Below are 20,027 nucleotides of genomic sequence, written 5' to 3'. Positions count from 1 at the left end.
TTACCGCCTCAACTAAAGACAGCTTTCTTCTACTGGACCTCTTTCTTCTATTATCTATTGATTATATGCATTTTTTCACTACTTAGTCACTACTGACAGAGGAGCGACGTATTAACTATATCAACTGCAGAATTATTCTACAATGAATAAAGAAAAGCATTGCTTTTTGTGAACAGAGCCTTCTTTAGAAGGATAAATAAATCCTCCAATAACAGACTGCAGAAGTAGCACCTATGTACAGCATGCACTGAGAATGCCATTAATCACTGCTGTGCAGTGAATTTCAATGATAATCAATTATTTTAGATTGTCCATGCATTTGAAATGCATTCCCAGTCCTCTTTTGAAGTGGCTTAATTGATTTTTTTCCCAATGCAATTTAATCTACTAATTGATAGAATTTACTATGCTCTTTTTGGTTTAAACAGAGTATATTCTAAAACAGAACATGAGAAGGTATTATCTACTGGCACGGATAGTTATACCATCTGTAGACTACTTGCCCAAATTTCCATTAGTTACAAACCTGACATAGGCAGGGGCTTGGTACTAATGTGTGCAAATGCTTCTAAGGCTACAGTGGGTGCAAATTTCCACTGTAACAGTAGATGGTTTTTACTCCTTCAGTCCCAGTGGTTTTTGGTACCTTAAGTCCCGGAGAAATTTTGTGGTATGTCGGTTCAACCATTATTTCATTTTCCTGCGAATAGTGTACCCATGTAAACTATATATTGTTTTTTTCAAGGAGAGATGCCCTTGTTTTGATACCATAGTTAGCTAAAAATTTGGGATGAGGAATCAGGAAAATCTAATTTAAAAAATATATATTTTCCCCTCTGAATCCTCACAAAATTACAAATGTCCCCTCCAAACTTATCAACTCAGGTGTCCTGATTTCAGAAATACCTGATTTATATAGAATGTCCATACTTTCCCAGCACTTATAGGGAACATACAATAAGGTGTACATTTTTTTTTTACAAAGCCGTTGAATATTTACATTAGATGATGTGATTGCAACTCTAATTTTGAACAAATAAACCAAAATTACCCACAAAAGTATATATTTCTATAAAGCAGATAACCCAGACTATACTATCAGGTGTATTTGGCCACCAATCACTATCAACATTGGCCGCAGAAATTATTTCCTGCGCTTTTTTTTGGGTTCTTAGGATTTTTTGCACAGAATCTTGTGTATGTTTTATGCAGAGAAATCCAGACTAAAGTGTTCAGCTGCGTCTCCTGATTACGGCTATACCACACATGAATTGTGTTTTGTTATGGATTTATGGATATTACAGGGTAAAAGTTGGACCATGCACATTATGGATTCCACATTTTGTCTTATTTGGACCTGTTTAGCACCCCCTAATTCTAAATATCCCCATAAAAATATATATTTCTGTAAAGCAGAAAACCCACAGTATCTCATCAGGGGCATTTGGACATTTTTCATACAGCCATTTGGCCAAAGTTGCCTGTAGCAATAATTAAATTAAATTTGCACTGTAATCAGTTGTGGGAAGAGTGGGAATCCCTGCACCAATCACACAGTGATCTCAATGCAAGTCTCCATAGACTTGCTCTGCATCATTGGCCAGTAGGGGGAGCAATCTAATATCCCAGCAGGGTCTAGACAGACCTTGCAGGGGATATCCTGTCCTTTGATGACCTTCCTGATGAGGTCAGCAGTGACATAACCAGGAAGGCTTTCCGGTGCTTGCGCGGCAGCCAAAAGCCACCTAGTGAACATTTTGTCCTCAAAGTTGACGTGTTAGAAGAAGGAAAAATTGTGATGACTGGAAGACTGGGTAAGAGCATATCCAAAACTGCAGTTCTTATGGTGTATTCCCAGTCAGTACCTATCAAAGGCTGTCCAAAGAAGGAAAATCAGTGAACCGGCAACAGGGTAGTGGGCGGCCATAGCTCAATGACGCACATGGAGGACGAAGACTGACCGTGTAGTCAAATCCGTGAAAAAGTTAATACTGGTTCTGATAGAAAGATGTCAGAACACATAGTGCATCATATGTTGCATATGGGGTTGCATAGTATAAGGACAGGACCACGGAGCAATGGAGGAAGGTGCCCTGGTCTAATGAATCACATTTTCTTTTACATCACGTGGATGGCCAGGTGCGTTTGTGTGGCTTACCTGGAGAACACATGGCACCAGGATGCATCTATGGAGGCTCTACGTTGCAACTTACAGGACTTGAAGGACTAGCGGAGTGCATGCCTAGATGTGTCAGGGCTGTTTGGGGGGCAAATGGGGGACCTACACAATATTAGGCAGATGGTCAATATAATAATATGTTAACAGTAATGTTATGGCTGATCGGTGTATGTTAGAATGGGCTTAACTATAGGTCCACCCATTTTTGCTTATACCTTACCCATGTTTAAACATTTTGCACCCACATTTGCACTTGTGATTGATTGATTCTGCCCCAGAGTTCCCTAAAAAGAGGCTGCCATCTTTTTAGGTGTTTTATCTTAGTTTGTAGGAATGTGTGGGCACCAGAGTGCCTGGGGACACATGAGATTTAGACATAAATAGAACCATGGGTATTGTTAAGGGGCCACGCCCATGAGCAACAACAGTGCAGTATGAAAGTAATAAGCCACACAAGACCACAGAACATGACTGTTAAGTGCTGAATTGTGTAACCTGTAAAAATCAACATCAGTACAAGATCAGTTTATGAGGAGCTTTATGACATTTGCTTCAACTGATGTGCAGCCACACACAAGCCTCCTGCAATCCCCGTCTGCAATGCTAAGCACTGGAGTGGTATAAAGCTCCCTATCTTGCATTCTGATTATCCTGAGTTTGGCAGGCATGAGGAAAATGCTGTTTGCCAACTGCAAATATGTTTTGGCTCACATTTTAATTGAAGATCTGGGTGTTTTTACTTGGTGGCAGCAGCTTGGGTCTATAGTAAGGTCCATACAGAAAACCTTTTTTGTGATCAAGTAATTTAACCAGCCTACATACAGCCATGGCATCAACTGCACAATATTAGTGCCCAATTGGGCTGAATGGAAACAATTATTTGTTCCCAGATGAATGGATACATATTGATGGCCATTATTTTGGAATCAGATGTTCAAGAGCAGGTATTAATCTTGTAAGAATGAGGCTACTGATACCTCGGGGTATGTTAACTGCTACACAAGTGATTTAATTCCTGTACAGGTCCAGCATTCATGCATTTTTCAATTTTATCTTCAAGCTTCATAAGCCTAATTTATGAAATCTGCCTGTATCAGCAACAATGAAATACAAATGTTCAAAGTTGATATAACAATTAACAAAATGTGTCAATAAACACTATGGTCATAATCATACAGTTTGACTGCCTGAAGGTAATACGTTGGGCATAGATTTCTTCTGCTAAGAAATGTACATTGAAGACATTGAAATACTTTCCCCATATTTTATAGTTGTATTTTTATATTGCACTCCTTTTTGTAATGTTTAACGGTTTGCATGCCATATATCCAGCCATACCAATATTATTTTTATTAACTCCAAAAGAGGCTTGGTAATTTGGAATTTCCGTCTTCGACAAGGGTTTAAACATGCCTTCTCCTTCACCATTTCCATAATCCATGACATCATTGGTTGCTTAACTCCCAACCCTACAAAATCTAAAACACATTGGAGATGTATAAGTAACATTCTTAGTTTATACCTCTAAACACAAGTCCCTTATTTTTCTCTTTGCCACTGCATTGGATAATATGCCAATGTTCCATAACTGGGTTTTATGTCCACAGGAAACTAAACTAAATAATCCTATTAGCCAGCCTGGTATAAGGCTGACTATAATCTAGCACAATAAAGTAGCATCAAAGCATCCCTGGGACTTTTTAGTTTAGAAGAAACTCTTGTCTTTTTTTAATTCATAACCCGGGAGAAGGCTCAGTCTGGCTGTATCATCAAATTTGTTTATTGAAATAGAGAAAATAATATTTCAGACACCGTGACACATTAAATAACCAGATAAATATGACAAAAGGACATAAAAAGAGTTTATTAATGTTGCATATAAATCTAGGGTGTTGACACATTTGTTTGTTTAAAACAGAAACCATCAACATTTCAAGTTTTCCATTAAAGCAATGACCAGCATTTAATTTAGGCACATATATAAGATGATCACATATGGGATACAGTGGTATGGGTCATATCACTGTTCCATATATCTTGTAAATACAGTATTCCTCTTAACCCCTTAAGGACAATGGGCAGCAATGGGAAAACAATGCATTTTGAGCCCGTACATGTATGGGCTTTGTCATTAAGGGGTTAACAACACATTAAGTGGAAAGTATAAGTATGACAAAGCTAAAACTGTTACAGAGCCAACGTTTTCTTTCTTATCCATGAATTCAGAGCGAAGCAAATATACTCTTTGCTTATGTTGACATTCTCCAACTGTAGATGTACCAGCAGCCATATTTTTTCATCAAGTGCAATGGTGCTTCTTCGTTCTCCATATTACAATTTTCTTTGTAGTAAGAAAGTGAGCCAGTCCACTGAGAAGCATCATGAAAATGGTCATACTCATCACGATAACATAATGGCTGATGCTGTAGATAAAACAAAACAAAGGTCCAATTTACTAATTAGAGCTTAGTGCTATTCAATGATTGCCAAGGAAAACTTTAGAGTTAACAAGTGACAGATCCGCATCAGTATGAATTTCTAGTTACACCTCTGGTTCCATAACTTTCAAATAGGGTTTTCACGCTTTGAAAAGTACTTTGCTTAGAGCATTTAATATCTAATGGAAACAAAGGTCTTTTAATAAAAAAAAAAAGATTGCTCTTAGAAGCTGAAAATCCAAAGTCTCAATTACAGAACAACATTATCTATTTACACAAAGTTATGGGCACCAAACAGCTGGAGCTGAAGCAAAGTAAAAAAGGTTATAAACGTAACCGTTCAATCTCAACGGGCTTCACCCAAGGTGAAAAAGAGTGGCTATAACGACTGATCAATATGCAAGTCATGAGCATTGCAAGATCAGTCAGTTAGCCAGATCTCCGCACACAAATGCAGTATTGAGTATTCCACGCAGATATTTAGAAAGTCATTTTGACAGATTACAATGCATTAGGGACGAGTTAAGTGTCAGTGATGTGCAGCATTCTTAATTGCTTTAATTATATCTTCATCTGTTTATTTAGTGAATGCAATAAATTATATTATTTTTTTTTTATTTGCACTTGTTTTCCATCTCTTGTATTTATAAAGTTACCGTAATATGCTCTTTACAGTCCAAAACCTTGAAGGTATGTTACAAACACCCATTTACTTCATTAAAATCTTGCTTAAAATTACACACTCGCACGTCTGTTTAATCATATTATATTAATAAATTAAGGTTACCATGAGTGGTATTCAGTACACTAAATTTCTATGGTCTTTTTAGTAAGTATTGAATAATGGCATATTTTAGTAATTTTAGCAGTGAAGAGGGATTGAACCACTAAAAGGTTTCCATCAGGAAACATTCTACAAGGAACAGGTAGGCTGAAGGACCTCATTTTATCTAAATTTTTATCTAAAAATTGAGCAGTAAAGGTCAAAGAATTAAATTTATATTCCTTTAAATAGTCTGAGCTCCAGTGTCTTTTTAATCACTGTTGGTGGTTTTATAATTGATATCAGGATGTTTTATTAATGTATAATAAATACCCCTGATCCTCTATGGGTACTTTAATATGCATTCTTCCAAAACAAAAAACAAAAAAATAACCTAAAAGTTGCAGTCCTGCTGCAGCAGCTGCTCTCCTCCCCTGTGATCCATTAATCGCTGTCAGGAAAGTGCTCCCACTGAAATCAATGGGGGGCTTTCCACACATGTGCACAGGGGTCTCAACAGTCCTCTTTCCCAGCCAGCCCAGAACACATCCCTTGTGGGCATCTAGGTGGAGTGTGTGGAAGGGGGGAAATGCATATGTGAGCTGAATCCCTGCATGCAGTTGCAAAACAGACAACGCAAATTCTTTAAAAATCTATCACAAAACTCATGAAAATCCCAAAATCTGTCAGTTTGATGCAATTCTTCACCCAGAGCTGAAAGAGTCTCAACTCCTTTACTTGCAGTTGCTTGGTAAGTTTTATGTAAAATACACGGCCACTTACCACCAATAATGCACAAACATATTTCTAGTGAAATCACCCACATAATACTATATGTATTAAGGTCCTACCTATAACAAAACTACAGAGCAAATTTGGACAAGTAAACAAATTTGATTCAAACGTAAGTGGTTCTAGGGAATGGAACTCGTTCATGATTGTATCTTATATGTGCTATTTCCAGCCAGTACCTGTAGAATATAACACTTATGTCTTGCAGGATTTCTGAGAAGTTTTCATTATATTCAATTTTCTATATCATATAGATGAACTGACTGAGTATTATCATGAGCGAAAAACCCATAATTTGTAATATGGTGTGCACATACCTCTGTTACTCAGTTATTAGCCACCTAATTGATCTTTAATAGGTAAAAATGCATTTACTGAACAGAAAGCAAATAAACAAAAATCAGATTACTGGAGAAAATAAAATGGTAAAAATAACAGAGCAGCCTTCATGATGTAACTGAGCAAACTTAATTGAAAACAGATGTAAACAAATCAGTTTAGAAGCCATGATTCATACTGAACGTAGTGGGATTAATAAAGACGCAATATATATATAATATAGTATAATACTTACTGCAAGGTATGGCAGAAATCTGTAGTGTTAAAGGAGTATGTCCTCTGTTAAAGTTACATATCCCCAAATGCTACTTTTTGTGACCCAAATCCCTTGCTCTTCCCTGATGTCCCTCTTTAAGATCTCAGAATATTTACTGGCTATGAGTACATCACTGTTTATCTACAGACCTGAAAATCACAATAATTTGTATACAAACAGGAAATGTGTAATTTCATCAAAATGTCCTACTTGCCTAGTCACTACTGCCAACACGACAGCAACTCAACTTGACTGCAGTCCAGTCCAGTTGATGCAAGATTAAAGTAATCTCATTAAATTTTTTAAAAATAAATATTTGTAAACAATGTATGGTAAAAACAGATAGATAGACAAAACACTTACAGTGTCTTCCACAGAACAGTATAATAAATGCGTATGGGAAAAGGTATCAATAGTTCTTTGACCACCCTAGTGCTCCACTGGCATTATCCCATCCAGTGTAACCAAAAGAACATGGGCAAGCAAAGGAGTCCTAAAACTGTATCTGTTATCTGCCAGGGGCAGCCTAAGTAATATTCACATGAGCATAAAAAATATAAAAACATACTTTAGCATAGAAAATCTATGTTGACCCCCTATTAACCCCTGCTAGAAAACCGTCAGAAGAGAAAAATGAGCATGAAGAACGTCCATGAATATTCACGCGAAAAGAACACGGGGACAGGTGAATATGCGTAGTGTACAAAGGTTTTTTCCCACGAAGACTTGGACGATTACCAAGTCTATTCATTATTGGTATTTATCTCTTATTACCCTTTTCTCTTGCACATGTGAACCAGGGCTAGGGCATGAGGGGAATATCTAACTGAATATCTAAGACTGGAGCACACATGAAGTACGTGGTACTCTATCTGAGATGTTCCACTTTGTTGCTGCCTGGGTGTATAAACATCACCTCTCCTAGAGAGGTATCATTGGATATTATGGAGATTTAAGCACTGCGTAAATTGTTGGGGCTATATAAATAAAAGATAATAATAAATGGTCGAATTCTAAGGTATAAAAAGTAATGTGTACTCCTGTTATGCATTATTACAAAGGTTAAAGACTGTTCATGAGCAAGAATTATAAGCATTCCCCAGGTTAGGCTTACAATTGTCAATAATCAGAAAACGCACACACACTTACAAAATCATTTTCTAATGTGGTTATCAATTATCCTAAGCCTATCCTCCGTTTGTTGCCACTATTACTTTTCTAAGCAATTTGTTTTTGATCTCAGATCTTGCCAGAGCTGCTGAAAAATAAAATTAAATGAAATCATTCACTTTCCGAAAAACATAAATGTCTAAGGTATAATCTTATCGCTGGCACTGTTAATAGAACTGCTGAGTTTACTAAAAATATATGTCTTTGCTATGACATACTGCACTGTGTATCGGTACAAGATGAAAATATATATAGAAGAGTGTATTTTAATCTGAACTCTCTGCTACTTTTCTGATGTGCCTTCCCGATAAAAACACTGGTTGCAAATGCCAAAAATGTAAGCAGTCTCTAGGACACAGAAGATAAAATTTGAGGGATCAAAGGACAGAGATACAAGGATTCTAAAGGCAAGAATTGTTTGGGCATCCCAACCATCGCTTGCACTGGGCTTCTTATCCAAAATATAGGATATTATAATCATTCTTGAAAGGATACTTTGGTTATGTGAATTATTATGAAATAATGGCTTGTAAAAAATGATAATGATAAATTAAGGGACAATCGATGACCGTCTTGAAGACTGTCCTTTGTACTACCTAGTTTGATGTCCACCTGGTGGAAAGTGGGATATGGAGCTTACATTTACTTTACTTAACTGCTCCTGTCTTATGTTCTATGTGGTTAATGGGGCAGAATGTGAACAGACTACAACTGGCAAGCATTACACACAGACACGGTCCAAAGTGAGTCATCTAGCAAACTGACAGTGCTGTTACAGTCCCGAGAGCTCAGCCATTTGCTGCGATCATTACAACAGGAATAACAACAGAAAGTAATATTTGCTTAACACAAATGCAATGGCTTATATGCAATTAATTAGCTAGGAAACCGTTTATTTTACTGTACCTTGTTCCAATGTCAAGCCAACTTCCATAATCTTTAACCAGAAAGAAAAAATGCTGCAACAAAAAGAAAAAGAGTACATTTAAGAATAAATACAACACTGACTAAATGACATACATATATTGCATTATGCGGAACTGCTCATAACTATTTGGGAGTTTTGCAATATAGGTTTACATGCAATAGTAGGTAAGCAACGCGAACAAGAATATATATTTTTATTTTTACATCACTTTGTTTTTAAACCCCAAGCATTAAAAGGAGTTTATTGTAGATATCCATGGAAAAACCAGGGTTGGTAGGGCGTGTTTTTTGTTCTTGTATACCTTTGCTGGATTTTTTGTTTGTGTACCATTCTGGGTCTTGTGATGAGTATATGTTGAAAAGCAAAGGGATACCCAATCGTGCCTCACTGTTGAGCCCCAAAAAGGCCAAAAGGTACCGGGGTTGTTGGTTCTATAGGGGAGACTAAATTTGCCTCACCTATCGGGTCTAGATTGCTCGTGTTTGTGGGATTACTTTGATATGCTGGTTGAGGTTTTATCTCCGTAATTGGACAAGTTAACTATTCGAGACCATAGAGCAGGCTATATATTTCATTTCCTTTTGAGCTAGCCTCAGGAGCGGAAAAATTTATGAAACTGCAAAATATCTGTATTATTCAGTTTAATCAGTACAATATGTTGTATATAATTGAACCAGCCATTTCCATATTGTAGTGGCTATTATAATAACTGGTTATATATATATATATATATATATATATATATATATATCATATGTGACATGGGAATAAAATAAACCTATAACTTTAGAGCAAAAGTATATTTTTAAATTCCGTTGATTACCTTTTAGTTAGTTGGACTTACGTAAAGGTCTTTAATCTCCGTACCTATGAACTTATTGGGCTTCACCTGGATTCACTGGCTAAAATTATTATTGTAAACCTCTAGCCCAGCGATGGTAAAGTTATGGCACACATGCCACAACAAGCCTCTGTTGTGGTATGCCGACAGGTTGCCGACTCACTGCACCCTTGCGAAGCGTGCCGGGATATAATGTCATATCCCATTCTTTAGCACTGAAGCCTCGCACACTGCAATGGAGCACTGAAACAGAGGTCTGTAGGAACAGACTACTGGCTGTTTCTAGGGATGAGATAGAGAGAAGTTGGATATAGTGAGAACGAGGAAAGATGAGGAGAGATAGTGGCAGCAGCATCAGCACTATATGTGTGTGTGTAAATATGCATGTGTGTGTGTGTGTGTGTGAATATGCATATATATATTCAGATTACAAAGGATGGTTGCACAGTGTTTGCTGGCTTCTCATATGGAACCCATGTACTGCTGCCACTGCCCTTTTTTCCCTTAAGATATGAGAAAAGAAGAGTTAAACATAAAACCTACTTACATCTAATAACTCTTCTCTAAATACACTCCTAACCAGTCTCTCCCCTCATCAAATGATCTCCTTCTATCCTCTCCTCTGATTTTCTAGCTCTCATGCATGCTTACAAGATTTCTCAAGGGCTGCCCCTATCCTCTGGAATGCCCACCACAGCCTATGCATCTTTCCCTCTGCCTTCGGCACTTCAAAAAATACTCATGTGGCTGGTCCTTCCTTAACAAAAGGCAATTTTACCTTTTACCTATTATATACCATAACTCCCTTTAGATTATAAACTTGTTTGAGCAAGGCCCTCCTCACCTGTTTCTGTAAGTCAAATTATGTTATAGTCTACTTGTTATGTCCTGTCTACCCATTGTACAGCGATACAGAATCTAATGGCACCAAATAAAACAAAAAACAATAATAAAACAGATGTATGTCTGTACAGTGTGTGTATGTATGTATGTATGTATGCGAGTGTATGCATGTAAGTGAGTGTGAGTATATGCGTGAGTGTGGCAGTTTGATACCTGTAACTTGGTTTAATACACAAAATTGGACACTCCGGGACAAAAAAGTTCAGCATCACTGCTGTAGCCTTTCTGAAGTTGATATTAATTTCTCATCAGGAGACTAGTTTGACTCACTTCCTATTTACTTTAAAGCACATACAAAAAAAGCCTTATATACCATTCAGTACAAATGTGCCATTATAAATGCCAAAAAGTAAAAAATAAATAAAATGAGGCAATCTAGTTAAATAACACTTTTAAGAAGAGCCATGTGATGAGGAATGTTACTGAAAAATATTGACTGAAAATGTTCATCATATTTACTTCTATCCTGAATAGTGGGCATGAATGTATTAATACACCCTCAGTTCATGCATTTGCACTTATACTTGTTAATGAAGAGCCTAACCACAGATTTCATGTTTACATTACAATTTGCATCCAGCTTTAGTCCACGTTGCCAAAATGTGTAATGCTGCGTACATCGGGTATTTGCTATTTTGCGTCTCTGTTCAAAAACACATTCCACTAACTACACTACTTCCTTTTACTCTAGACTCTGTACAGGCATCAACTAGTTTCATATAACTTATTATTTTCATATAAATGATATTTAAACACATTCAATTAAACAAAAACTGTACAGATGCTAAATAACAACAATAACTGTGAATACATTCAGTAAGCTATATGTTAATACAATAACATTTGTATTTGAAGTAGAGGAGTGGTATAGGAATCATGAAAGAAAGTGACCTATGGCCTGCCTCTGATTGCATTCCTTTATGCCTTTAGGCAAACATCAATGTCAAGTTGTTTGAGAGTGCTATAAAGTATGTAAAATCAGAATTTTAATTATTTCTTTTATTTTTGTTTTTCACATAAAATGATTTACTACACCCATCAAATTAAAAAAAGTGTGCTCTTTCATTTAAAAAAATTAAAACGATATATTGTGTGTGGGTACCCCAACTACGAGCAACAGAAGTTATGCTTAAAAAAAAATATATATAGCAAAAATATTCTTGTATTTTACCACCACCTTATAGACTTAAATATTAGCAATGTAATATCTTGTAATATGACATGCATATATTTGGTGATAGCATGATACAGATGTAATAAAGTCATTCATCAAAACTTTCCTGTCTTTAACTATGCAAATTAAGCTTCAGTCACAGAGCTTTGAGCTCACGAGAGCCATTATACATGGAGAGCAAACACTTCTTTAGTCATGGAAATCCAAAGATAAAGCATTCAATTTGTACTGCTCTGTTATAGAAAATCTTAATTTGTGAACAGTGTACATGTCACCAGCGGCAAATGTTGGCATAGGAGCTTAGTTACAACAAATAGTAAAACAAATCCATAGAGTATGCTGCAGGGAAATGCATTTAAATCGTCCTAATCAACATTCAGCTGTGAATTAGCACTCTTTGAGCTGCAGTCTTATTGAGATGTGAAATCTGGTCTGCAGAGCCATGGCTTGTCTAGAGCCAAACAATTAAACAGACAAGTTTCTTTACAAGTTCTTTTCGTCCCAGATACAAATTTTTTTTGTGTGTTTATACTAGTTGAGGTTTTAATGAGGCTTTACCTTGAATGTATTTGTATTCAAATAAAGCAGATGTTAACACACACACATTATATATTGGTAGTGATCTTTGAGAAAATGACCTTGATAAACAAATGGTCTTATGGCATCTTCATTTTAATTGAAAACAAAACACGTTGTAGGATATGTTCACTAAAGAGCAAGGTTTAAGTGATAAAACGTGAATCTAGACTTTTTATTTTACTGAAAACTGCACATAATGGAAGGTCACCCAAGCAAGCTTCTTCCTTCACAAAGGACCAATTTACCTATGGACTAAGGTGTACCAACATGGCTCTCCGTGATGGTGAAATATGCAGGGGTCGGGCGTAAATATTCAAAGTGAACAACTACAGTTATTATCTTGAGGAATTCTGGGACTCACACACATTTAAATATTTAGTGGCTATTTTAAACAGAAAATTAAACAATTTGGAACTTCATTAAAATGATAACAGCTATGTAAGACTTATGTAAGTACTTATTGCATGATAACATTTCCTTTGTCTACTTACCTGTGTTCAGAGATGCAGTGGCGATGCACTCACCCCCTGGCAGAATAAGGGTTAATTTTATGTATACACAGCAATGACTTTAGGTAGATGTGAACAAACCGGGCAATGTGCAATATAAGCCAACCTTAAAGTTGAACCTCACCCAGGTCTTGTATTCTTCAAAACACAAGCCAGACATAACTTTAGCTCTGAAATTGGATTTCTCACAATAAATAAAATATCATTTAAATGCAGTTTTCAACCTTTCTAATACTAATACTGATTACAGAATGGGAAATAATTTATTGAAAGCGTTTTTGCTTATGCTTACTCAATTCTGCAAAACAAACAAAACTACTTCAATGTCCTAACATTATGAATATTGCAAAATGAGTTATTGGAGCACAGCATGTCTGTGTTATTGACAGGTATATCTAACAATAACTTACCAGAGACATAATGTCTGATATCAGAAGAACGATGAGAAACAGGCTGAGAGAGAGAAACAGAAGTGTTAGTTCAGCATTGAAACAATATATTTGTAAAAATATCTTGCATGTATACTTGTCACATTATATCAGGATTCCCTGTTATGGATTACCTTTTTTTAACGTAATGTGGAAGTGACTCTTAATAGAGCCACCTTCAATTTACACGTTATCTCTTCTGACCAATGAATTAGGACTCACTTCAGAACCTAATCCTGGTTAGCTTTATTGCATTGAGACCCAACCAAACATTTGTGAAAAAATGGGTTGTTCTGAAGAGCTCAGTGAATTTAAGCGTGGTACTGTGATAGGATGCCACCTTTGCAATAAATCAGTAAGCAAAATTTCATCTGTGCTGCATATTCTATGGTCAACTATTTTTGGTATTACTAGAAGTATTTAGGAACATCAGCAATTGCTGCCACGAAAAGGAAGACCACGTGTTGGGCTAGGCCCCTTACTTCCAGTGAAATCTGAAATTATAAAACAGGAAATCTGAATGCTTCAGCATACCAAAACATTTTGGACAATGCTATGTTTCTACCTTTTGGGAACAATTTCAGAAAGGACCTTTTCTATTCCTAGATGACTCTGCTCCAGTGCACAAAGTAAGGTCCATAAAGACATGCTTGGATCAGTTTGGGGCGGAAATATTTTTACTGACCTGCACAGAGCCCTGACCTCTACCCCATTGAACATCTTTGGGATGAATTGGAACAGAGATTGTGAGCTATGCCTTCTTGTCCAACATCGGTGCCTGACCTCACAAATGCTGTACTGGATTAAAGGCCATAAAATACCACAGAAACACTCTACAATCTGTGGAAAGCCTCCCCAGAACACTTGAAGCTGTTATAGCTCCAAAGGTGGGACCAGCCACATACTGATATCATTGTCAGTGATATTATGTGGTGCCAATGTTTTAAATATTGAGATAAGTGCAATTAATACCTTATCTGAAATAATACTAAGACAATGGTTTTTGGTTGGCAAACCATGTGGGTATGCTAATTCTGTCTCTTTGCAAATTGGATTGTTAGCGAGAAGCTAACAATAATGTATTAATTTACCCTTACTTGAGAACATGAGGTATCTAAATTAGTTTATGTAAGAGCTTTTCTTGAAGTAATACATGAAAAAAATAACCATTAAAAAACAAAGGGGATTTTTCAAAGAACCCTTAATTGTAAAATGAAATGTTCTCTTAATGCCTCTGAAAGCAACATATTTATTTATGTCACTGCACATATCAATATTCTACAACAATAAACAGATTCACCACAACTTCTAATAAGATTTAATTTCATTGTAAAATATCATTAAATAATAAACAGATGTATTAAACTTAACCCACTGACCTTATTTGTAAATAAACATTTAAATATTGCTCTAGGAAATAAACAATTGAATATATCTCTCTAAGTACTACAATTCACATAGCTTTTAAGAGAAAATCAATGAACATCAAAAAGGTTGGCATCAAAAGCCATATTAATAAAACATGTAAAATGGAATAGATAAGGTTCTTAACAACTATGGTGACTAGATATATGGCGATCCTAGCTATATAAACATTATATATATATGCACATTACCATACATACATTAAGCATTATATTTTAGTTTAAAATAAGTATTTGTAAACCATTATATTTGCATGTTTTATCAAAATAGATTTTTAGTAGGTGTGCACAGAATTCTTATGTTATACAATTTTATTTCCTGTTACAAAACTATGTGGACACTGAATGCTTGTGCAAATGCAAACCTGAAATTGTTTCAAAATAATTTTTACACAGCCTTTCTCTCGTGGCTAATAAAACTGTATTGCCATGCTTTAATATAATACAAATGGCAAGGCAATCTAAGCAGTTATGTATCCAGTTAAGATTGTATTCTACACTTTGAACTACTTTGCTTGGTAAAAAAAAAGATTCCCCCAATGTCCATCAACTTGTGTATTTATTTATGCGTATGGTGTTAGAGTGGCTGTGTGTATGTATGAATGTATGTGTAAGTGTATGACCACCTCTGACCCTCATACCCCACATCATAACTCATTCACAGCCCCAACAATCATTATCCCCAACCAACAAAATGTCCATCCCCTACCACCGCATACAACATCACAATCATCTCCATACTAACCCACCATTATTTTCCCATCACCTTATACCTTTCCTGTAGTACACTCCCCTTCATATCAGTACAAACATATTTCTCGTCTTACTTCTCTGCCTTTGGCCTTTGAGTCTGCAGTGCGGACTTGCTCATTGCATCAACCAGTCAGCGCTGTGCTGTATATGACATCATATCCGGTGCACCACTGACTGGCAGACTGACAGTACTTCATTTGGCACAAATTGGCTTCCAAGGCCACACTTATGATTGGATGGTCGGCCTCAAGACCAGCCCCAGGGGAACTGACCTACCGGGAAACTTCCCGATATCACAGTAGGCCAATGCGACAGAGTTTGTCTTTTGCAAAATGGTGGTCCCCTTTAAAAAATAAACATGTTTCCAAGGGGGTCTCTCCAGAATAGCCAGTTAATGTATAGATAAAGTTAGAAACCCATTCTCATTATGACCCTGACTGTAATAATTTGAATTTATCTCCAGTGCAGCAATGGCATTTCCATATAAAGCTTTGTGATTACATGTTTTCCACCTAAAGCAAGAAATTATATACCTCTTGCCATTACCCAGATGTATGTTTGAGAAGTGACTTTACCTTCTCCTGTTATTAAGTCTAAAATAAAGCAAAAATATTCAATGACACTATCAAATACTAAAATTTAGATATTGGGCTCTTAGGATCTTGCCCTGTTGTCACAGTCTACAAGGGCAGAATACTTTCTATTTAGCCATCACAGCAGCTGGTAGGTTGATGCTGCTATCCATATTATAGTCCCTCAACTGCTACAAAAAATTCCCCACTGGCAACAGCGGGAGCTTTCTATATCAAAACCTCCTTTATGTAGTTTGAGCTATAATCTAAGTCCCTGGTGCCTCCATTCCTGCATATTTTTCTTTCATTTAGTCTCTGTTTTATAACTCAAATGCTTCAATTCCACTGTGTTATTTCATTTGTGATAGCTTTGGCTCTGGCTGCTGCCACACTAAAGTATATGTTCATTGCTAAGTTAACCATAAACGTAGACCTAAGCCATGTTCCAGGTACTGTAAATATGATTATGGATGCTGAAAAGGAGAAAATGAGTTATGATGTGTGCTTTAGACTTTTACAGAAAGAAGGTTATAAAAAAAAGATGCACATCTGAAGAAATATTTAGATCTACCGTATGGTCAAAAGAGATTGCAGGGGGTTAAAACGTTTTTTAAAAAGTTCAGAAATTAAACCAAAAGAATGAAAATAATTCTTAACATTCCTAACACTTCCCAACCTAAACCTTTTGTTGACTTCCAACACAACGGTACTAAAAACGATTATGTGTAAGGGACTATTTTCTTGGGATGTTGTTAAACATAACTTGGATTGTTTTGCCACAGTGGCACTTCTGCTGTGGAAACACTAAGGAAAACAAAAATGTTTATTTTTATGGTGATCTGTTTTTTTTTTTATATATTTTATTCCTAATAAATATTGTGTGTTATGTTTAAATGTTGCAAAAATGTATCAATTATAATGGCAAAATAGATAATACCTCTAACAGAGGGGTGCAGCCATAACAATCAGTGTTATACTTCCTTACAAGTGCACTTATTAACTTTTGATACTTGCAATACAATGATTTTTCAATACGGTAATTCATGTATGCTATCTGAAAGCCATTACTGATTAGTTAAGAAGAAAGTAGATAAAATATACAATTCACCCAAAAAGGCGAGTTGTCATATAAATGTATTTGTCACATAGGCCATTATCAGCCCTTCAAGTGCTTATAACAACATTAATATCAAAATATAATACAAAAGTGTATTTAATTCTTGTAGAAATCAATGTGTTAACAATTAAGGCTTTTGTCATGAATTTACAGAGGTATTTACTACTGCTGCAAAGTATAGCCATCTGTCTGCCTTTATAAGATAACATATTTTAGGGCCTGCAGCACAATGCATGCTAGAAAAATAAAGAAGAAACTCAGGAAGAAAAGAACACAGACATATAGCCTGGTTGGCACAGTGACCAACACGTTAATTTAGGCTACATGGTATTTTTACTTAATGTTAGGGCACTGCTTTAGTATTTTAAACACCCTTAATGGGCTCATTGCATCATCTAACCACATGTAGCTGCCACGAGACATATTTTAACTCTGTGACGCTATATTTTCTGTGTTAATATTTCAGTTTTAGCTGTGAAAAATGTTGCATTGCATTTATCATACTGTGTGCACTGACTTAACTGATCTGTTCTGTAGGAGAAATAGAGATTTTTAGTTTTACTGATTATTTTACCTGGTTAAAAGAGCTCAGTTGTGGTCAATAATTGATTTTTAATTTATCTTACCTTTTAGAGGGAATCTGTGCCGAGATCTTAACTGTTTCAAAAGCACACATGACCAAAATAAAAGGAATGAGAATCTGAAACAGAAAAATCACAACCTCAGAATGTGGGCTTACTTTTTACATTTTTCATATGGTAAGTAACCTTCTCCAAGTCACTGAGTGATGGGGCTGATTGTCATTCTGCAGAATGAATAATGCATTACTTAGAAGAATTTCATATTAATGCTTCACTTCTTGAACAAATTTGGAGGTTACACAGATACCAAAATGGATACAGGATACATTTTCTGATTAATACATGAGAAGGCATAATTTGTGGCTTAGAGCAAGCATGTATTAAATTAAGGAGGAATGAAATACGTGCCAAGAAGAACGTCTTAGGTGAATCCTCCAATCAATCCTCTTAGCAATACCAAAGCAAATTTCGATATTCTGCTTTTTTGACACTTCTTAAAGAGCAGAGTGAAACACTCAAACACCAAAGACATGTATTGCTAGGCATCTATACCAGGAAAACCAAACTGTTATTTCAAAAGGGCCTTTTTGCTAAGCTTGGAAACATTATTTGTTTCAGCAGAATCAGCATCCAACAAACATGCAGAATAAATATGCAGATCCTGTGACAAGTATTGAAAGGTCCTGTACCACTTAGGCAAAACATTTATTGCGCACTCTAATATGTTAAGCAAATACACCTTAATATGTCAGCTGGTGATACAGACACAGCTGTTTGAAATCACAATCAATAATAAACTGTATTTTTAGCTATTGTTAGCCCTTATTTCTAACTGGCAGGGGATAAATCAATTTATGCAGATCTCATGTTTTATTAAATCAGTTTTGTTCCCAGGAACTCTTTAACAGTGATATAGTACAATTCTGTATTGTGACTCATATTTGACATATATCTTAATATTTTTTATGAACTAATAAATGAAAGCAATAATAAAGCCACAATTTCAGTTACAGACAAAGCAATATCAGAAACTGATCTTATGGTCTTGAGGGCAATACCTGTTCACTTTCATGAAGGCTACGGCATACTTATTTTACTAATACATCCTTCATGAATCTGGTTACCATAAATACATTTGACGTTGGTCAGTAGACCATAAAATTGTGTATGTTGTGTTTTTTTTGCATCACAATTTTATCTTTCTTGGAATTCACTTACTTTTCCTGTCTCGGGGGATGCTCTATGACATATCCTGTAATGTAACTAACTTCTGCCTGCCTGGCTGTTGATTTAAAAGCTTTTTAAAGCTTTGTAAAATGTTTTGTAACAAAGTAATTTTAATTACATTTTTTCAAGCATTTCTTAAGGATATAGGCTGTTATTTATGCCCTATCGATTAAAGCACCAACTGGCTCCTTAGTAGACTTATGACTTACTAAGTAAAGGACGCCTAACCTCACATGGCCTTATTAAAGAAGAAGGTACACAGCTATTCTTAGAAGTGTAGTTTGGATTGACCTGAAAAGGCAAATAATCAATGTTTTGCCACACTTTAATCATTATGTGATTGGCCACAACCTAAAACCCAACTGAATGTAATTGAGAACTAATGTTGGATTCTTGAAGTCTGCATTAACAAATAACATGTCTTCCTAAAATAAGTGTTTACAAAAAAGGCCTACATTAGGTTATTATTATGATATTTGAATAGAAATGAAAACTCACCTTCCACATCATCAGACCTCCCATTACAAAGGGGTTAAACACAGTCAGGAAGCAATAGACAGAAGCAGGATCAAAACTGGAGGATCAAATCCAAACCATTATGTAACATTTCACATTTACTCATAACACTGATAACATGTACAATCTAAACTATTGGAAATTACATGAGCTATAACTGTAGTTATTTTGAACTACAGAAGGGATAACAATATGAATGAAAGTATGATACATTTCCACTCAGGTGTAGCTAAGTCCTTGGGGTCCTAGAGCTACATCCCCTTATCCAGCCTTCTGCCTGGTGGTCTATTGGAGGAGTAGTAATGTGCAGTGATCTCCGATTTCCAGTGTACTGCCAGATCTGTGGAGACTTATAGTGCCAGGTTCTGACAGCATAACCCAGAGGGCAAGGCAAACAAGTCATGGTGGTGGATCCAAAAGCTTTGGGACAAAGAGCCTACCACACGTTTGATATGTCTCTTTTTCCATATAGGAGAAAAGATCAAAACAAAATGAGTTCTGCCTGGATTTTGTGTTATTAAATGTGCAAATAAAAAGA

The 20,027-nt window shown here is 36.0% G+C and overlaps 1 protein-coding gene across 1 annotated transcript in view; it reads right to left on the bottom strand.

Moving 5' to 3' along the window:
• Positions 1–4,387: 4,387 nt before the first annotated feature.
• The window catches only part of PIGN (phosphatidylinositol glycan anchor biosynthesis class N), a 105,683-nt gene continuing 90,043 nt past the window's right edge, over positions 4,388–20,027 (bottom strand). The window contains exons 25-29 of the mRNA XM_053466434.1: positions 19,472–19,547; positions 17,792–17,865; positions 13,282–13,324; positions 8,844–8,896; positions 4,388–4,602 (exon numbers count right to left, since the gene is read on the bottom strand). Of these exons, the coding sequence (XP_053322409.1) occupies positions 4,479–4,602; positions 8,844–8,896; positions 13,282–13,324; positions 17,792–17,865; positions 19,472–19,547 (370 nt within the window). The 3' untranslated portion in view covers positions 4,388–4,478. The remainder of the gene's footprint in view (positions 4,603–8,843; positions 8,897–13,281; positions 13,325–17,791; positions 17,866–19,471; positions 19,548–20,027) is intronic.

The sequence above is a fragment of the Spea bombifrons genome, chromosome 5, assembly GCF_027358695.1.
Source record: "Spea bombifrons isolate aSpeBom1 chromosome 5, aSpeBom1.2.pri, whole genome shotgun sequence".
NCBI classification, from domain to species: Eukaryota; Metazoa; Chordata; class Amphibia; order Anura; family Pelobatidae; genus Spea; species Spea bombifrons.
Note: the sequence above shows the minus strand (reverse complement) of the source record. Positions and strands in the feature narration are given on the sequence as shown.